Source organism: Misgurnus anguillicaudatus, chromosome 14 (assembly GCF_027580225.2).
Source record: "Misgurnus anguillicaudatus chromosome 14, ASM2758022v2, whole genome shotgun sequence".
Classification (NCBI taxonomy): domain Eukaryota; kingdom Metazoa; phylum Chordata; class Actinopteri; order Cypriniformes; family Cobitidae; genus Misgurnus; species Misgurnus anguillicaudatus.
The window spans coordinates 27,028,866-27,048,791 of record NC_073350.2 but is presented as its reverse complement, the minus strand read 5'-3'; the positions used below and the strand labels follow the sequence as shown (position 1 = coordinate 27,048,791).

At 35.8% G+C, this 19,926-nt stretch overlaps 1 protein-coding gene and 1 long non-coding RNA gene across 5 annotated transcripts; one reads left to right on the top strand and one right to left on the bottom strand.

The window, feature by feature from the left end:
• The first annotated feature begins 9,191 nt into the window (after positions 1–9,191).
• LOC129438795 (uncharacterized) lies at positions 9,192–12,586 on the top strand. 2 transcript variants are annotated; one of them, XR_012373243.1, is made up of 6 exons: positions 9,192–9,530; positions 10,275–11,317; positions 11,418–11,509; positions 11,696–11,806; positions 11,918–12,194; positions 12,284–12,586. It is a non-coding gene; the product is annotated as an uncharacterized lncRNA (long non-coding RNA). The 2 variants fall into 2 exon arrangements; XR_012373242.1 differs by having other exon boundaries at positions 9,193–9,530; positions 12,281–12,586.
• An 11-nt stretch (positions 12,587–12,597) lies between these two features.
• On the bottom strand, positions 12,598–18,352 carry LOC129438794 (uncharacterized). 3 transcript variants are annotated; one of them, XM_055197705.2, is made up of 15 exons: positions 17,856–18,352; positions 17,023–17,183; positions 16,726–16,939; positions 16,364–16,439; positions 15,842–16,116; positions 15,601–15,741; positions 15,006–15,085; positions 14,790–14,870; positions 14,510–14,715; positions 14,231–14,333; positions 13,985–14,147; positions 13,792–13,889; positions 13,510–13,666; positions 13,247–13,373; positions 12,598–13,108 (listed from the first exon to the last, which is right to left on the bottom strand). In XM_055197705.2, the coding sequence occupies exons 1-15, from the start codon at positions 17,889–17,891 to the stop codon at positions 12,816–12,818; spliced, it is 2,211 nt and encodes a 736-aa protein (XP_055053680.2). In that variant the 5' UTR covers positions 17,892–18,352; the 3' UTR covers positions 12,598–12,815. The 3 variants fall into 3 exon arrangements, with proteins under 3 accessions (XP_055053680.2, XP_055053681.2, XP_073732269.1); XM_055197706.2 differs by lacking the exon at positions 17,023–17,183 and having other exon boundaries at positions 17,856–17,987; XM_073876168.1 differs by lacking the exon at positions 17,856–18,352 and having other exon boundaries at positions 16,726–17,836.
• Positions 18,353–19,926: the final 1,574 nt, after the last annotated feature.

Here is a 19,926-nt window from a genome sequence, read left to right as displayed (position 1 = left end):
CATATTTAATGTATCATGTTGTGGTAATGATCATTTTTGATAATGATAATCTAAAAAATTTAAATAATTCTATTGGAAATATTTTAAAAATCCTCTAAAAATAATGGTTATATTAACTTCAGACCTTAATCTTATATGTGCAAAAAAAATGGTTTCAAGGGCTTTTTAAAAATTCTGATGCTGGACACCTTCTAAATCTGGATTTTGTGAGAATCACCCATATGTGAAACGCACACTTGCAGACCATTTTAAACAATTTAGTTTTGCATACGTCTTGCGTGACCTTACAACGTGCTTAACCCTTGTGTGGTGTTCATATGTTTGTTACTTAGACGATGTTTGTGGGTCTATTGGACCCAGAGCATTATTAGTATCTTAAATCAATGCAGTCATACAAATTTATATAATATTGTTTACAGATGTTTACTTTAGCCTTATTGCAAGTAACATAGACAGAATTCATGGTTAATATTTGTCATTTTCCACTGTAGAGGACTATTTATAAACTAAAGTGCCATTCGTTTTTTGTGGTAATATGAAATAAAAGAAGAAAATTCTATTATGACCCAGATATTGGGGGAAAAACTATTTTATCTTAAATAAGTATAAATGAAACCAAGTTTTTCATCACTGTTGATGTTATATTCTTTGAACTTTTTGAAATTGTACACATTTTGTCAGTCTACACAGCACAGGCCCCAACTGAACAGATGCCATATCATTAGACATTATCCACACTGAACATATAACCTGTGCCTGCCAGCCAACACAACACATAAGAAGCAAAATTTTACTGTGTAGTTGTGTTGCGTATGCATTTCTTGCATTTTATACACATATAATGTGTCCTTCTTATGTCCACACACATGTGTTGTGCAATGTGTTGCTATTGAACACAACTTAGAATGATGAGAATTCATGGATAATATTTTACTTTCTCTATTATTCACTCTCTCTCACACACACATCTTTGTTGGACATTTAGTCCCCACAATGTGATAAATACCAGGTACACACACGCACGCACGAACGCACGCACGTGTTTCTGGTTTCCATGTTTTGTGGGGACATTCCATAGACATAATGCATTTTATACTGTACAAACTGTATATTCTATTCCCCTTACCTATCCCATTCCCTAACCCCAACCATCACAGAAACCTTTCTGCTACTTCACATTTTCAAGAAACATCATTTTGTTTGATTTATAACCTTGTTTCCTCATGGGGACATCAAAATGTCCCCACAAGATCACAAAAATACGGGTATTTCTATCTTTTTGGGGACAATTGGTCCCCACAACGTGATAATGACCCGGCCGCACGCGCACACACACACACACACACACCATAGGTTTTGTGGTAAACCCATGGTTTTACTAATGGTAATCAATATACCAAACAACCACGGTTACTACTCTTTTACTACAGTAAAACTATGGATTTTTTGTAAGGGAGATAATGGTAAAATGTAGAATGGTTCCTGTTAGACAAAAGGTAAAGTGTTTTTGGGACAGTGTGGGCAAACAAATGTTCATGCATGATATATAACATGTTGTATCCTTGCGGCATTACAGCAAGAGTAGAAGGACAAAACTCTGACATGCACCCATCACATATGTACAGACATAAATACAAACACACTCATGCACTCACAGGAGTCCCAGATAGGAGAAAAACAGAGTACAGTTACATAGCATGTTCAATTTTCACATTCTTATTACCCCCGGGTCCAGTGGACCCGAACACCACATATGTAATATAAATGTGTAGGGGGGGTACACAATGTACAGTAATTATAAAGTTGATTATTTTTATGTTCTTTATAGAAAATGAGCCAAGGCCAATGAATCTGAGGTTGAAACAACAATTGATTACATAATTTTTCTTATAGTAAACATTAAAAACGGGTCCCACAGACCCGAACACCACACAAGGGTTAAGTAATATGTAAGGTCACGCTGGTGCATCACACAGCTAGTACAAGACAAGAAGTTGTGGTTTAAAAGTGGATTTTTTTCTTGCTGAAAATGACCTTAATCTTTTTGCTATATAAGACCCTTATGCCACATTTGGGATCGTTTAGAGCCCTTTGAATCTGCGTTAAAACTGCAATTTTAAAATGCATTAAAACTGTAAACTGTTGAGGTCCAATAAAGTCTATTAAATTGAGAAAAATCCTGAAATATTCTCCTCAAAAAACAAAAAAAAAAAAATTTCCACTCAACAAAGAAAAACATAAACATGTTGGATAACATGGGGATGAGTAAATATCAAGATTTTTTTTAGAAGGTGAAGTATTCCTTTACTTCTCCAAATATACAACTTTAACTTGAGAATGAGAAATGACACTTAAATTTTGTTCCTTTTCCAGATGGACATGCTGTTGTTTTTAAAAATGTGGTTCCTCTCCTAATTAAATAAGGGCCCAGATTTAAATGAGCATGTGATTTTGGACCAGTATTTTTTTTTGACCCATTTAAAACAATTAAATGAGACATATCATGAAAATCTGACTTTTTCCATGTTTAAGTGCTATAATTGGATCCCCAATGCTTTTATCAACCTAGAAAATGTGAAAAAGAACAACCCAATAACTTAGTTTTGATAAACGATTCTCTGCAAAAGTGAAAAAGTAGGTAATTGAAATCTGGCTCCCCCTGTGATGTCTGAAGGGGATAATACCAGCCCTTATCCAACCACAGCACTGCCATTTAGTGCAGAGATCAGCTCATTTGCATTTAAAACGACACATCCAAAAACTGCACATTTTTGCTCACACCTACAAAGTGGCACATTTTTACACGCTATAATAAATTATCTATATGGTATTTTGAGCTAAAACTTACATACATACATACTCTGAAGACATAACCGCTGTCATGTGTTGCAATTGGCTAAGGTCTTATGAAGAAAAATCAAGCAATCCCATTAATTAATGTAGTCTCTGAACTAAGGTGCGAGGCACGGCTTATTATGCAAGCCTTGTGAGCTATTTGCTGTCTAATGGACTATAAGTTGCTGAGGTCAACACATAGTCTGAAATCCAGCATAAAGCAGTGTTTCCTCATTAATGTGTAATTACACTCAGTAGGCATAGACAGAGATTGATTGCAGTGTTAGTGAGGGGTATTTTCGGCCATCAAAGTCTAATGTTTAAATCCATAATTGACCTTATAAAAACCCCTCCCCTTAAACATGCACCCTTGCGCGCACACAAACAGCATCACTTTAACCAGTGAAGAACGATGCGTAGGTTGTTTAAGACTGTATGTGATCTATCCCATTAAAATGTCTTATTAATAGGCATGCCTTCATGATTGTCTATGCTGTAATTCATAAAAATAACATTTTCCATACTGTAGTTATCACATGTGGTCCCATTTCTGTTGCTTTGGGTTGGAGAGCTCTGTGTTTTTACTCTGAACATAACCGATATCTGTAAAGTTTTGCTCCGGGCTAATGATTCTTAATTTATCTCATTAGTTCACATTCTCACCACTCAGAGAGATTAAAGCACGGAGGTAGCCGACAGGCATAAAGCAGGCGACGGTTTAAGTGAAGCATGCGGATGCTATGGATAGTAGCTATGGTACTGCACAGTTCGGCGGCTCCAGGCAGTCGGCCAGAAGAACCTACAGGCAGGTTTATACACCAGAGCAGCTTTGCTAAATTGACAGAAGGGGCTTATAATGTAAATATCATCGCTATTTGCATAATGCGAGGTGTTTGGCCCATTAAGGACGGTAGATTTCATTTGTTTGAGCAAAAAGAATGGTTGGACTTCAGGTGGCCTAGAGAACAGAAAAGTTCACAACTTAAACTTAAACTGCTTTGCATTTTTAAACTTTCCATGTACATATTCAAAGTACATTCTCTAAAAAAAGTCTAAATATCTTACACGAAGGTGATTAACATCGATGCCATAGATAAAACACATTTGGTTCCTCATAGAACCATTTGTGACTACAAAAATAAGGTTATTTTTTTAAATTGAGATTTAAAGATCATCTGACAGCTGAATAAGCTTTCAATTGATGTATGGTTTGTTAGGATAGGACAATATTTGGCCCAGATACAAGTATTTGAGAATCTGGAATCTTAAAGGATTAGTCAATTTTCTTAAAAAAAAATCCAGATAATTTACTCACCACCATGTCATCCAAAATTTTGATGTCTTTCTTTGTTCAGTCGAGAAGAAATTATGTTTTTTGAGGAAAACATTCCAGGATTTTTCTCATTTTAATGGACTTTAATGGACCCCAACACTTAACAGTTTTAATGCAGTTTAAAATTGCAGTTTCAAAGGACTCTAAATGATCTCAAACGAGGCATAAGGGTCTTTTCTAGCGAAACGATTGTCATTTTTAGCAAGAAAAATAAAAAAAATAACTTTTAAACCACAACTTCTCGTCTTCCTCCGGTCCTGTGACGCGCCAGCGTGACCTAACGTAATACGTGATCACATTAAGAGTTCACGGATGACATATCAAAACTACGCCCCAGTATTTACAAGTGTGAAGAAAGAGGACCGTTCCGATGTTGTTGTATGTGGAATGATACTAATTAATGTCTTTGTGTCAGTTTATTGTTTAAAATGGTCCGCAAATGTGCATTTCATATATGTAACACGTGACCTTTCCACGTCATTACGCAATTGCGTGGGGTCGCGCTGGTGCGTCACACAGCCAGAGGAAGAAGAGAAGTTGTGGTTTAAAAGTCGATCGCAATTGCAATACCGGTAGATTGCACATAAGTTAACTGCTGCTCCACGTGCGAAATTGGCATTATGGTCTTAAAATACTTGCATGTTTCACAATTACTCTGAGTTGCTGCGCCTTTCTTCTCAAATGTGTTTTTATAAATCTTATGCCAGGCCGCTGCAGCTCAGTGGTCGAACTTCCGCAATTTACCAGGATGCGCATTGTTGCCTTCACCCAGAAGCTGATCCATGCGCACAGTGTGTGTGTGTGTTTGCGAGTGGCAAACGAGAGAGAGAGAGAGAGAGAGAGAGAGAGAGAGAGGGCGAGGCAGCGTAGCGCTAATTTCTATGCTTCTAATACTGTTGTCATTTTCTAGTTTGTTTCACTAAACCGCATCTTCGCTATTGTAAGGAATACTCTTCCAAGGGGCGCAAATTCAAAATATGTGTTCGGAGTGTCATGTATGTTGCTCGTGTTTTAAAAATATGTGTTTGTTGCGTCATGTGAACCATGTGCATCACGTATTTTGTCAAAATAAAACGCTGCACACGCGTCAAAACCGTTTATGATAAAAAAGACACTCACATTCACAAAATACACGCAAGACACTCACTTAACAGTAAACTCTGATTTTACTGAGTATCTGGCAAACGCGAGCGTCTCTTTTATCACAAACCCTTTAGACGCGTCTGCAACAGGCACTTATTTTGACAAGATACATGATGCACACAGGATCTCTCGACGTGCCAAACACATATTTTGAAATGACGAACCACACACATGACGGGCTACATACATGTTGTGAAGAACTTCCCATCGTGCACCCTCAAAAAAAAAGTCACCGGCCGCCACTGTACAAAAGTGTAATTTTTGAAAAAGTACCGCGCCGGTAACAACCTTTGTACCTTGTTTTCCCATTTTTGTTGAGAGTATATGACATCATGAAGCAACATTAATTTTAGAAGTGTAGTTTTACTACTTATATGCTATTTTACAATGACTTTGTATGTGGCTTTGCAAATCAGATTTCAAAAATCTGTTTTAAATACTGTTTACTCACGTTTTAAATCAATCTAGCTTATTTATTTTTACTATGAGTTATGAGATTTCCTTCTGAATTGAACTGAACACTGATATCAGTAGTAGCCCTCTGAAATTAAACACAAACATAATTCACTTTCAAGGTTCTAAGCCAATTAAGACTTTCATGAAAATGCATAATGTGAGCAACAATATTTATTTATTTTTTAAATAACGTTGGATGAAAATTCATTTCCATCTCTTATCTTGTATTTGCCTTCATTTCCAGGCATATTTCATTGGCGTTTCTTCTAGCTTGTATATCAGTAGCTTGAGGGTGGGCATTAATTAATGACAGGGTGGATTGTGGGAGAAGTCTGCTGTTTTTGCAAGGTGCTTTCCAATGCCGAGCTCATTTAGCTCAGAGCTTTTTTCTCTAGGTGCCTGTGCTCCGTAAGCTCTGTCAACAGACCTCAAACTAAGACTTAAAGACTGTGCCGACTAACAAGCATCGCTATTGGAGTTATTGAAGAACTGCTTAATTTTACTAGACATTAATAGCCTAGTGGATTTATAATGATGATTAGATGAGTCGACGAAAGGTGCAGAAAGGTGGGTGGGCAATATGGGGAAATGTGCCTGTAAAACCTAAATTATGTTTTTACATAGAGTCAATGTAAAGAACATTCGGTAGCACTTTATTTTACAGTACGTGTACTTACCTTGTACATATATGGTAAATAAGTTGTACTTACCGACAAATGTGTGGTACTCACTTTTAGGTATCTACATGGTAATTAATTGGTATCATTACTGTACTTATTATGTAACTCTAGATAAGTACTAGGTAATAACAGGTACATACTTATAGTGTAGGTATACCTTAACTAACGAGAAACATTACTGTACTTACAAATAAATATACAGTAATTACTATTTACAGGCAAGTTAGGGTTAATGACAGGTATTAATAGTGTACATATACGATAACTAATATCAAACACTTCGGTACTTACAAATTATATATACACAATAAGTGTGTACTAGTGAATGCACCCAGTAGTTAATGCGTATGATAGTCAATGGTTGGGTTTGCTGGACAGTGATATGTATATGATGCTATATCTTAGGTGGTAGGTCCTATGTAATAACATAATAACATACATAATAATATGTAATAAGCATTACATAATACTTTATTTTACAGTCCTGTTTCCATGCACTGAATGTACCCAGTAGTTAATGCACACGGTTATTTAATGCTTGGTTTAAAGGACAAAGATACTGAGTCTGAGTACTAAAATGGCACATCAGTAATGTTTGTTCTTAGTTATCATATACGTATGGTATAAGTATAACTTACACTTGCCTGCAGGTACCACACACTTATCATATATATACAATTTGTAAGGACAGAAGTGTTTGATATTTGTTATCATATATGTATACTATAAATACCTGTCATTTACCCTAACTTGCCTGTAAATACTAAATACTTATATTGTACATTTATCTGTAAGTACAGTAATGTTTCTCGTTAGTTACAGTATACCTACACTATACGTATGTATATGTTATTTCCCAGTACTTACCTAGAGTTACATAATAACTACCAAGTATGTACTACTGTTAAGTACAGTAATGATACCAATTAATAACCATGCAGATACCTAAAAGTGAGTATCACGCATTTTGTCGGTAAGTGCAACTTATTTACCATATATGTACAAGGTAAGTACACGTACTGTAAAATAAAGTGCAACCAAACGTTCTGTAAAAATATAACCTTGATATCTTTAATATTGACTGAGTAAGTGAATGTCAAAGATTGAAATTAAAGTAAAATCAGTGATTGAATCAAACTTTGATGCTCCTAATTTCATTATTAGATTATGAGACTTTAGCCTTGATCACAGACAGGGCCACATATTTTTATTTTTGATGAATGTCTTTCACATAGTCTTATGTAAAGGATAACGTACAGTCAGTGTTCATTTAGAAATTATGCCCCGCCTCCAAAAAAAGCAATTACAAATAAACCACATCAGTGATTGGAGACGTTTGTTTCATAAAGAGCAATACGAACAATCTTGTTTTAAAAGCTAAAATGCCTACACTAAGATCCTGTTGCCTGCTGTAAACCTGTCATCAAAGATCCAATCCCATATTTCATACACCATCGAATCAAAATCTTCATTCATGGCCACTGGTGAAAGGAATATGTGCTAGGATGAGACCTTGATTGAACGAGATGAGGAATGTTCCCCTCGCTTATCATCTGGGATGAATAATTTCTTGTTTGCTGTAAAAAAATATTAATGATATCTCCAGAGACATCGGAATTAAGCAATGCCGGAACAGAGACGGACAACAGCATTAAAAAGTTCCAATTACCAATATCAGATCGTCGCGCAGCGGCCATGTTGTTTTTTTATTGGATTAAGTGAAATGTCAGGCAGCTAATTAGAGAAGTCGAGCGTGTCTACCCGGGTGGAGGAGGAGCATCATATCCCCAACATTGCATTCAAAAGGTTAATCTACAAACCCCTCGAAAATATTCTAGCCTGAGAGTATGTCTCTCTGCCAGGCAGTCTACAATATCTCTGTCTGTCTGTGTGCCTGGTTTAGCTTAAAAGGCTTCATATGAGACATTACCTCACTAGGCTACATCTCTTTAAACCTTAAAAATCATTTATTGAACAGATATTATGTACTTTACTCAATATGAGACAGTATGTGCTGCTATTATAAAATTGCATTTTGGTGCCAAAAACCTTTGTTACGTATTTTACATATACAGTGCACTTTCGGTTAAATATGTGTATGCATTTAAAAAGTGCTGAGGCATCTTTATTCCCTCGTATTCCATTAAATTCAGGAGAACATTCGCATACATTTACATTTCTTTATTAATACTGTAGCTATTTAAATGTAAGCAACATAAATTACTGTGCAAAGGGCCTTGTATTTTTTTTGCAATAGTATAGTTATATATAATAAGTTCTCAGACTCTTTACTAGAATACAATCAGAAAATACAGGAAATGTATATGCAGAGTTAAAGGAACACGGCAACTTTTTGGGACTTTAGCTTATTTACCGTATCCCCCAGAGTTAGACAACTCCATACATACCTTTTTCATCTCTGTGCATCCTGTAACTCTGTGTGCCGCACCCACCGCTAGCCTAGCTTAGCACAAAGACTGGAAGTAAATGGCTCCAGCTAGCATACTGCACGCTAGAGGTCTTCCGGGTATGGAGTCAAAATAGGGCCATATATATCTGCAAAATAAAACAATGTTTTTCAAAAAAAAAATATGTTTAGAAAAAAAATATATATGTTTTGCAAAAAAATATATATGTTTTTCAAAAATATATATATGTTTTGCAAAAATATATATATGTTTTGCAAATAAAAATAGAGTATTGAGAAAAAAAATGCTTTTTTGCAAGTAAAAAAAAATAACTGCAAAAAAAAAGGTTTACCACTGAGAGAAAATATAAAGTTTAGCTAATTAAAACTTCAGCCGCATTAACTTTGCAACACATTTCCCTTTGCGCTGCTCCTTTAAATCTGCGTTTCAGTCATCCGTGCCTCTGCGGTGCAAGCTTTCCTTTGCGCTTCATTTTTTCTTTGCGCCTCGCTTTGTGTCCCTGATTTGACGTGGGGGGAGGGGTCAAGAGGTTGAGGTGTGTACAAGGGACGAAGGCGCGTCCTTCTCGTTACGTCATCAGCGCGAGCCCCAGAGCCCAGACCGAGTGGATCGATCGAAATGGCGGAGCAGAGACATGCGGGTGATGGATCACAGGTATGTATTATTGATTGCTTTCTTATTATTATTATTATTATTAGACTATATATTATTATTATTAGACCTATATTATTAATAACAGATACTTCAGACCGACCAGAGGGTGGCATTTAACGGGGTTTTGCAGTAAAATTATTTGAGTAAGAAGCTATTATGTGTGGAGAACTTTCACTGAACATCATAATCTCATTTTTTTATGGAGATGGGCCTGTAGAGGCCTTTTGCATCTGAAATCTTTTAATGTAATCCCACAAAAAAGGCAAAATATAGTATATGTGGTGGAAATAGCATTCAGACATACGTTACTGCATCCGCCATGTTCTGTTGTCATGTGACCCCTATGTTCTTTGATCTGAGACAGAGTAACTGCAACACACATAACTAGTTTTAGGAAATGCATATGGACATCATTTTATTAATATTCCTAAAACCTTCTCATGTATTTTCATGATAGTAAAGTATATTAATATTAATGATGATGTTCGACTGTTGTTTTTTCAAATGCACGTTATAAGTGACTCAAAATCGAACTGCTTACATGGAGCATTATTTCCTACTGATCAGAATCGTGAAAACACTCAAATAAGAAACAATCGTGCACAAAACACACACAGATACATGCACAGAACTCAACACGCACACACCAGACAAACTCCCAAGGGTGTTTTAACTTTAGCTGACTCGCATATCAATTTGTAAATCATTTTTTATACATTTAATCAAATAAATTCTTATCTTTAGGTCCATGGACCTAATGATGCCACAAGTCACCAGCTGGGAAGGATGATCATGGAAAGACTGCTATCCAAACTGCAGGATGCAATGAGTCGCCTACCCCTAGATTTAGATTATTTGCAGTTTTTATGCGGTCATGAGCTTCTCTTCATTTCATCAGTCTATAATCAAATTTCAGTCCCAGAGGAACTCCTTGGCGAACTGTCAACCTTGAAAAACACAGTAGATAGGTATATTGACAATAACAATGAACCTGTTACTGCCCTTGAAGTGGAATTTGGAGTTAAGGGGCCCCCAAAGTTTATTATATCCAGAGAACATCTTCAGTACCTAGTTAATATGCAGCTATCTGTTCCATGTATTGCCGAGCTTCTTGGTGTCTCAACAAGGACAATCAAACGTCGCCTCACTGAGTATGGCATTTCTCTAAAGGACACCTACAGTAAAATCACAGATGAAGAACTTGACAACCTAGTGAGGTCAATCAAAGCTAAAAGTCCACACCTAGGCCATAGAATGATGAAGGGACACTTACAAGCCTTGGGTCATCGTGTGCCATGGACAAGAGTTTGGGATTCCATGCATCGAGTGGACTCTGCTGGAATACTTGCAAGAATTACACAATTGAGATGTGTAGTCAGAAGGACTTATTCCGTCAAGGGCCCTCTTCATGTTGTTCACGTAGACACAAACCATAAGCTGATAAGATATGTTATGCGTGTCAAGCCATTGATGTAGTGCTACTGAAAAGTATATGTGACCCTTTCTGTGAAAAATCACATATTGTGATCACATTACATTTTGAAGTCATTATTTGTGAGTTTCTGAGTTTTCTAATTCTATTTAAATTCTTTGAAAATGTATGAAGGAATATAAGTAATGCCCAAAATTTTTTTGTTATTTGATATTTTTAATCCTTAAAAATGACTTATTATGCATGTGAGTTTCTCTCTACAGTTTACATACGCATTTCAACTGGTAATAACAGATTATCTTTTATCAGATATGGCCTTGTGATATTCGGTGCCATTGATGGGTACTCCAGAAAGGTATTTTTCTCTTTCTTTAATGCATTGTTGGCCTATAAATTTTGTACAAATCAAATTCCTGATGGAATGCGTAAGTCTAACTTTACTTTATGTCTCTCAGATCATGTACCTTGGAGCTGCAACAGATAACAAGTCATCCACTGCCCTCGGTTTTTTCCTTTAGTCAGTGGAGAGACATGGGTTTCCCTTGAGGTAAGACAACTTACATCATGAGTGTGTATGAATGCTTTGTTACCTCCAGTAATGATTCCTTCTTTTGTGAACGTCACCTTGGATTAAAGCATAAGCTAAATGTAAATAAATCCCTGCTTGTTTAAACATGGTTAACATAGGTTTCTTTTCTAAAATACCTGGTCATATTTAATTTTTTGCATTTAGAGTTCGAGGAGACCAAGGAGTTGAAAATGTAGAGATCGCCAGATGTATGTTTTCTGTGCGAGGTTGTGGCAGGGGAAGCTACATTTCAGGGAAAAGCGTACATAACCAGCGGTAAGCAGCAAGATAAGTTAGTTAAAGCTTGATATTCATTTTAAAGTGTTCTGTTTCTAAGAATGATGATTTGTGTTCAACATTACACACTGTTTTCTCTTCCATTTGTAGCATTGAGCGCCTTTGGCGTGACATATGGATGGCAGTTACAAACATCTATTACGATGTTTTGCACAGCCTTGAAGAGGAAGGATTACTAGAGCCAACCAACAGCCTTCACCTCTTTTGTTGTCAGTTTGTGTTCCTGCCTCGTCTCCAGGCCAGCCTTGACTCCTTTACTATTGGGTGGAATAACCATCCTCTCCGCACAGAGAGTAATCGAAGCCCAGAACAGTTGTGGGAAATTGGACTACTGCAAAACCCTGTGACTCCTCCAGTCCCATCTGAGGTATTTTAAGAATTTGTCTTTTAATGTATGTAATGTTTTCATGCAAGATATTGTCCCAATGTCCATAAACTATTACCAACTTTTAGCAGATTGCACAAGACGACGACTCTGACTGGGACACAGACATTATCTCTGACCAGCCGTGGACAGGAATTGTAGTTCCTCCAGTCGAATGCCCCTTAACTGAAGAACTTAAGGCCCAAATTCAAACTTTTTTTAACCCAACCTCACACTCTCAAAACTATGGAAGAGACCAGTATTTAGAAGTTTTAAATTTTGTACTGCTTCATTCTTAATTGACACTAAATCAATCATTGAAATGACTAGTGAACAAATGATCCACTTACAAGCAAATTAACATCCAATTCAATAAAAAAACAAACTTAAGTTGACATTGCATGCTTGTTTTATTTTCTGTATTTGCTATATTTAAAGCAGAAAAAGGCTCTTATAACAACATGTGTTCTCTAAACACATGCATTAAGATATCAAACTTTACAATATGTAACACGTTGTGTTCTCTACACATACACAGTAAATTTCAAAACCATAAAGAACATTTGCCAATGTATAAAAGTTTTTTTTCCCGAACATGTACAATTCCATACATTTAGTAGCATTTTAAATTCTGTTAAAACCGTTGTCAAATTGAATGGCTTGCAACATGATTGACTTAAAAGAACTGTAGTCACCCATGTGTACTGTGGGAAATGTAATTTTTCTGGCACAGGCACTTACAACTGGGAAGCATATTTTATGTTCTGGCATCCTCTGCATACACTCATGGTCAAAATGAAGAGAAATTTTGAATTCTTTAAGTTCTGACATTAGAAGAGGTTTGTGTCCCTGGCCAGTGAGCCATTGCATAACACCGGGGACAGTTAAGGGCAGGATGTCTCCGTCAGGGCTATCCTCTACAAGCAAAACAACTTGTTATCTCTAGGGTTGGTATTGTCTGAATTAAATCAATTACATTTTGACATTAATTTGGGTAATCTGCAGTTTTTTTAAACAATATGTATACTTAATCAACTCTGTCAGTTCATACATACCACAGCTTTCAATTTCTTGGAGAAAGTCTTGCAGAAAGTTGATTATAGCTGTTTCATAAGTCTCTCGTACTGATCCCTTCTCCGACATTTCCGGAAGAATGTTCTGCATGATGAAGTCTGCATCAGCCTGTGAAAAAATACCCATCCATTTTCAGGTACAGTTACAGATATGCATTTGACTTTTATCCAAAGCTACTTTATTACTATAATAACATTTATGTAATACAATATATAGGCATATTTTCTTTTCCAGTTATTGATACCTTATCATCATCATCATCCACCACATCAGGGACAAAGAACTGGTGGCAAAGTCCTGAATGGTTTTCCAGAAGGTCTACAAAATTGTAGACCTCAAGGCCTTTTCGGATTTGCTTCAACAAAGGCACCAAACGTAGAGTTGCATGAAGCACAATTGATCTGGAAAAAGAACCAGAAAATTCTTGCATAATATAGACAGTGTTGTGGCTAATCAGTATAAGGCAGCAAAATTAAAACTGTTTGCAAGGTTTCAAATGTAAAGAAGTTATATGACTTTTTCTGACCTTATTATGGCCTCTTTATTCTCAGGTTTAACGGCCCCAGTAAAACCACAGTTAATTATTTGATCATTCCATGCAGACAGATCGGTTTCTTCCTCCACCTGAAAACACATAAAAACGTAAACTGTGGCAAATGGTGCTTGCGTAGAAATAAAGGTTTTATGAAATCAGATTTTATTTGGAAAAAAATTACTACCTTTTTAATCAAATGATAAAGTTCAGCATCATCCACATCATCTATAGTGAGAGTTGATTCATCCAAGTCTCCAGATGACAGATAATCAAAGCACCACTGCCTCAAGAAACGGGGGGCAGGCCCACCCTGAGCGAGACTAACAGAAAACACTTCTCCAGCAGTCCTAAAAGAAAGAATACAAAGTAATATTTAGTTGTATGCAAAAATGACAACTGACATGTTACTACAATGTACAATATTACTAACCTAAAAAATCCCTTCTCCATATTACTTAGGGAGTAGATGGGACTCTTCCCCCTCTGGTGTCCTCTGTGCTCAAAGAGGTGTTTCTCAATCTCACCAATCAAATCTACAAACAAATGTACATGTTAAAAAAAGAATAATTTACTACATTGTACAATTATAAGCACATTAAAACATACCACATCTCATAATGACTCGTGGTAACTGTTTATTGTTATTCTAAACTTTAAATTGTTACGATGAATATAAAAACCTAATAAGGCGATTGTGAACCTGACTTGCCTGAAAGAAATTCCTTACGAATGGCACCTGTGTCAACACCTGCTTCCCCCAAAAATGTTACACGCAAGGTATTGCCCGGGGTTCCTCTCTTTTGTCTTTGCCACTGCACCATAGCTCTTTGATAGAAGTCAGTTCGAGAAACACAGATCTTGAAATCCTTGCTGTCATCTACCCTACTTGCCAACAAACGCAATACATCATCTGGACTATAAAAACAGGAAAAAAAGATTAGTAAATTCTGATGTCTCAGGGTTGTTCAAATCTAATAAATAGACTGTACCATTTCATGTCTGGGCCTTGGTTTTGCTGTACAGGTGTGCCACACGGAGGACTGCTCTCATAATCCAGTGTCTGTAATGTACTGAGTATATACCCAATGGTTAGATTGACTTCTTATAACATTTACAACATGTTATAACACTTAAAACATGTTTTTAATACATAACCTTATTAAATGTCTGTAAATGAAATAACTTTTCAAATCATTAAAAATTACCTATCTCCACACACACTTGCATGCATGGGCAACTCTGTCTGTGAAAATGTGTCTAAACAAATGGGACACTGTCCCTCATCCTACAACGGCAACAGGACAACTGATTAAGTATTATACAATAAAATCCCAATTAAAACAATTGGTTATTTCCAAACTCCAATCAAGTACTTTGTTTAATTGGTCACTTTAAATACTTTGGTCACCAAGTATTTTGCAAGATCTAAACAAGCACTGGCTGTTTCAGTTTTTTTTAACTTTACAAAAAACATTCTTATTCAGTTCTAAATGTTCAGTAAATTGTATGGACTTCTAACATGTGTGTAGTGTTTTAAAACTATAAAAATAGGGCATTCTTCTCAGCCAGTGTTATTTACCTCTTGCAAAAAAAAAGGTCTTTATGTACCAATGAGAGACAGTATAATTACAATCAATTTATCAAAAGTACTTGACAATAAGGCACTACAAAGAAATTACCATTAGAAATAAAATCTTAACATGGCATCTAATTAATTTTAATAACTGCAACAGTCCTTATGCACTTAAAAGCAAATGTATTTTGAATATATTACAAACACAGCATTTTCATTTAGCTCACCTCAAAACTGGTGGTGGGTGTAGGAGAACAAGTTTGTATTGAAGTAGTGGGTGTGTGTATAGAAGCTGGGGCTGTAGGGGTAACTGCTCTGGTAATCTCACCAACTACTTTTACATCCTCATCATCATCATCTTCAGTAGTCTGAAATTACAAAACGAGATATATATTCTAACTAAAACAAAACTTAACTGAAAAATGTTATAATAAATTCTAAAAAAATGTAATCGTGTAAACAACATACCTCATCATTAGCGGACTGTGTGCAGCCACCACAAGATTTAACATGCAAGTACAAAACTGGTAGTGGCATTGTGGTTTTACAAGTACGACACTCAACCTTTGGCATCTTCGCAAACTCTTCTGCTGAGAATGGCAGTGGATCAAGACATAACTCATCTTGAAGAGGGACCATATACAGTGCTGTTTTTCCAGCAGTGGTAGCCATTTTGAGAAGGCTGCCTGTATAACCCTCTGAGTCTGGAGGAACAACAGTAAGCTTTCTTCTTCCATTCCCACCTGACAATTTAAAAACACATTAACAAATTCAAAAATAAAAAGGTCTTTACTATATAATTGGGATTATACTGTAGCTAAATAGAAAAAAAACAGTGCTTCCCATATTCTATTAACAATTCCCTGTGTACTATTATTAAAAAAGGATGTAGCATGGGATTTAAGGTTAGAATGCCAGGAGAAATGTTCAATTAATAACTCTACTCAGATATTCATGTTTGTTTCTGTTCTGGTTGACAGTACAGCATACCTGGTGCCTTATAAAGTAACCACCCTCCAGTAAGGGACTTCATCTTTGGAAATTCAGCTTCAAGGAGCTTGCATAACTAAAATAAACATAAAACAGAACAAGGGTTCTCAAACAACCATACACAGTAAAAACTAAATCTTTATCACATTGAAAATTTTACGTGCATTTGTTTGTAATTTTTATTCATACTTATTCACATTTTACTATATTTAAGCAAATTATGTTCATTCATCTCAGCATGCTTTGAAAGTGGAATATTACTTTGAAGTTGCAATTATTCGCAGGTTGATATAGAAATAATCCTGCTCTAAAATCAGGTGGCACAAACTAACAAATTAGATTGTACTATAAAATGAACTTACATCCGAATGGTTCACATTGGATGAAATTGTAATCACCCGTTTTCCTAGTCCAGCCTGAAGTAGTTCAAGCTCTTCAGAAGGTGTGGGTGAGGTGTCAGTGTTGCTGCTCATTAAATATATGGAAACAGCAAATGGTTTCCAAGGTGTGGCTTTCACATGTATTTGTGGATTTGGAGTTTTCTTCTTTGATTTTTTAAACATCCCAGGAAAAGATCTACAAATAATAAAACAATGTTAATTATAATAGTAGACATTCAAAAGACAATTGTTAAGATAATTAGATGTGGATGCGGCAACCTGGCCATATCCTGCTCTATTCGAGGCTGAGAAATAGCAGGAGGCTGCTGTCGTTGTTGTGGCTGCTGCTGCTGACCCTGAGCTGACTGAATCTGACCAAGGCTTTGGGTCAGAAGACCTATTAAATTCTGTGCAGCTGTACAGACATCTGAATACTCTCTCTGTTAAATATGTCATGACAACATCATATAGGATTATCTGGATCAGGGGTTTTAAAATAAGTTCCTGGAGGGCAACAGTGCTGCACAGTTTAGATCAAACCCTAATCAAACACATCTGATTCAGCTAATCAAGATCTTCAGGATTACTAGAAACCTCCAAACAGGTGTGGGTTGGCAGAGCTGTGGCCCTCCAGGAATTGAGTTTCACACAACTGATCTAGAATAAGTGCATTAACAATGTATCATATTAACAACATCACAGCTTTTAAACATAATCTATAGGGATGTGACCTACTATATATAAATCAACTTGTTCGGTATCAGAAAGAGGTTTATTCCAAATTATGTTTGCACATACAAGGCATTTGTTTTATTATTTGTTTTCAATTTACAGTATATTTTGAGAGACACCTTTGGCATCGTTTATAGTCCATAATACAACTAGGGCGGGGATAATAATAATAATTATTTATTAATTATAAAACAACGTGAAACATGTGCATATTGAGAGAAATGTACAGCCGCCGACGATTAGCTAATCGCCACATTAACCGCATTAGCTGCTAACTGATCTCTAACTTACTTAACTTAAGCAAACGCGTTGATACACATGGTTGCATGTGGTTATCGGTCTATCTGGCGAACTTGAAGAAAGCTATCAATAATACATACCTGTGATCCATCACCCGCATGTCTCTGCTCCGCCATTTCGATCGATCCACACGGTCTGGGGCTCGCGCTGATGACGTAAGCGAGAGGGGCGCGCCTTCGTCCCTTGTACAAACCCCAACCTCTTGACCCCACCCCCCAACCTCTTGACCCCACCCCCACGTCAAATCAGGGACACAAAGCGAGGCGCAAAGAAAAAGGAAACGCAAAGGAAAGCGTGCGCCGCAGAGGCACGCATGACTGAAACGCGGAATTAAAGGAGCGGCGCAAAGTGAAATATGTGTTGCAAAGTCAATGCTGCTGAAGTTTTACTTTGCTAAACTTTATTTTTTCTCTCAGTGTTTAACTTTTCTTTTGCAATCTTTTTTTTACTTGCAAAAAAGCATTTTTTTTCTCAATACTCTATTTTTATTTGCAAAACATATATATTTTTTTTGCAATTTTTTTTTTTTTTTGCGAAACATTGTTTTATTTTGCAGATATATATGGCCCTACTTTGACTCCATACAATACTCTATTTTTATTTGCAAAACATATATATATTTTTGCAAAACATATATATTTTTTTGCAAAACATATATATATTTTTGCAAAACATATATATTTTTTTGCAAAACATATTTTTTGTTTGCAAAACATTGTTTTATTTTGCAGATATATATGGCCCTATTTTGACTCCATAATTTAGTTTTTTCCCAATTTAAACATAATTTATTTTATTAAACAATTTCTTAATTTTTCTCATTTCTGAATTTTTATGTTCTAGTATTTCTGACCATTTTTTCCAGAATAAAAAAATATTGGTATCATCGGCAGAGGTCACTAATAAACAAAATAAAAAGTAATGGGCCTAAAACGGACCCTTGTGGAACTCCACGTATTATATCTTTTAACTCAGATCTCCGACCATCAATTTGAACAAACTGCAGCCGATTATTTAAATAACTTTTAAGCCATTAATTATCTAGACCCCTAATACCATATAGTTGTATGATTTTGACAATCATTTTTTATTAGGCTCTTATGTTCATTTCACTTTAATGGCAATGAAAAGGTTATTAGTCGGTAAATTAAATGCCTTATTTTTACTATAATATCACTTTAGTCATGGTTTTATCAAATTTGACTGTATTCGATGCAAAACCCTTTAAGTGTATGCAAAAATCTCCACTTTTAAAAAAGTATCCACTTCTTTTTACATCACTATCTAAACTATACTCGCAATTCAACCTACTATTTTAAGTCTTGACTTGTGATAAGTTGACTTAACTTCTAAAAACAAGTTGAAATTGTTTAACTTAATTTGCTAATAACATAAAAATAAGTTGATAAAAACATTGCACATGATTAAAGTCAGAACTCAAAATTTAAAAAAAGGGAACCACACATTATGGGTGCTGTGATGCACGTGGCTGCCGGATTTAGGTTGTATTCAGGTCCAAGTACTCACAAGGGACCCAAGTTTTAATGTGATACATGGTCATTTTACATTCATCTTCCATGCACTTTAAGGACTGAAAAATCAACATAGTGTTTAACGGATTCTGCCAACAAACATGTATTTCTGAATTTCATGGGGCTGTGTTTAAGCGAATTTACAGCAAATGTATTTGATATAAGCATAATTCATGCCAAGAGCATTTGGTTAATATTATTATTACATTTTTGATAGAAGTGGCATTACGCATTTTTTGCTTCATATATTTTTTCCAAAGTATATAAAATAATAACACTATATTTCTTACTGTATCTGAGTGCATGCACACAGGACACCCAAAACACTGAAGTTCCTTCTAAATTCAAACTTACAATTTTGCCACTTAGTATCACTATTGCACATCTTGAAATATTTATAATATTACATAGGCTATTGCAACAATGCAAAATAACAAAAACACTATTGAAATTGAGCTTAAACTGTGTTGAATGGACCAAATGCAAGCAGTAAGTTGCCAGCTATCAGCAGTCTAATGCAAATCATATAATGTATAATTCAGAGCAGCTGTAAACAGATGCTAAAATGTTACTCATCAGATGAATTGTTTTTGTGTGAATTAAGTGCAGCAGAAGTGTT

What these genes read in the sequence shown, in the direction of transcription:
- LOC129438794 (XM_055197705.2), bottom strand. Translation starts at nt 17,891, where the DNA reads ATGGCGGAGCAGAGACATGCGGGTGATGGATCACAG. An exon ending in CAAGGCCCAGACATGAAATG is followed by an intron (nt 14,716 to 14,789) that starts GTACAGTCTATT and finishes CTGTTTTTATAG; the next exon opens with TCCAGATGATGTATTGCGTT. An exon ending in AATAAAGAGGCCATAATAAG is followed by an intron (nt 13,667 to 13,791) that starts GTCAGAAAAAGT and finishes TTCTTTTTCCAG; the next exon opens with ATCAATTGTGCTTCATGCAA.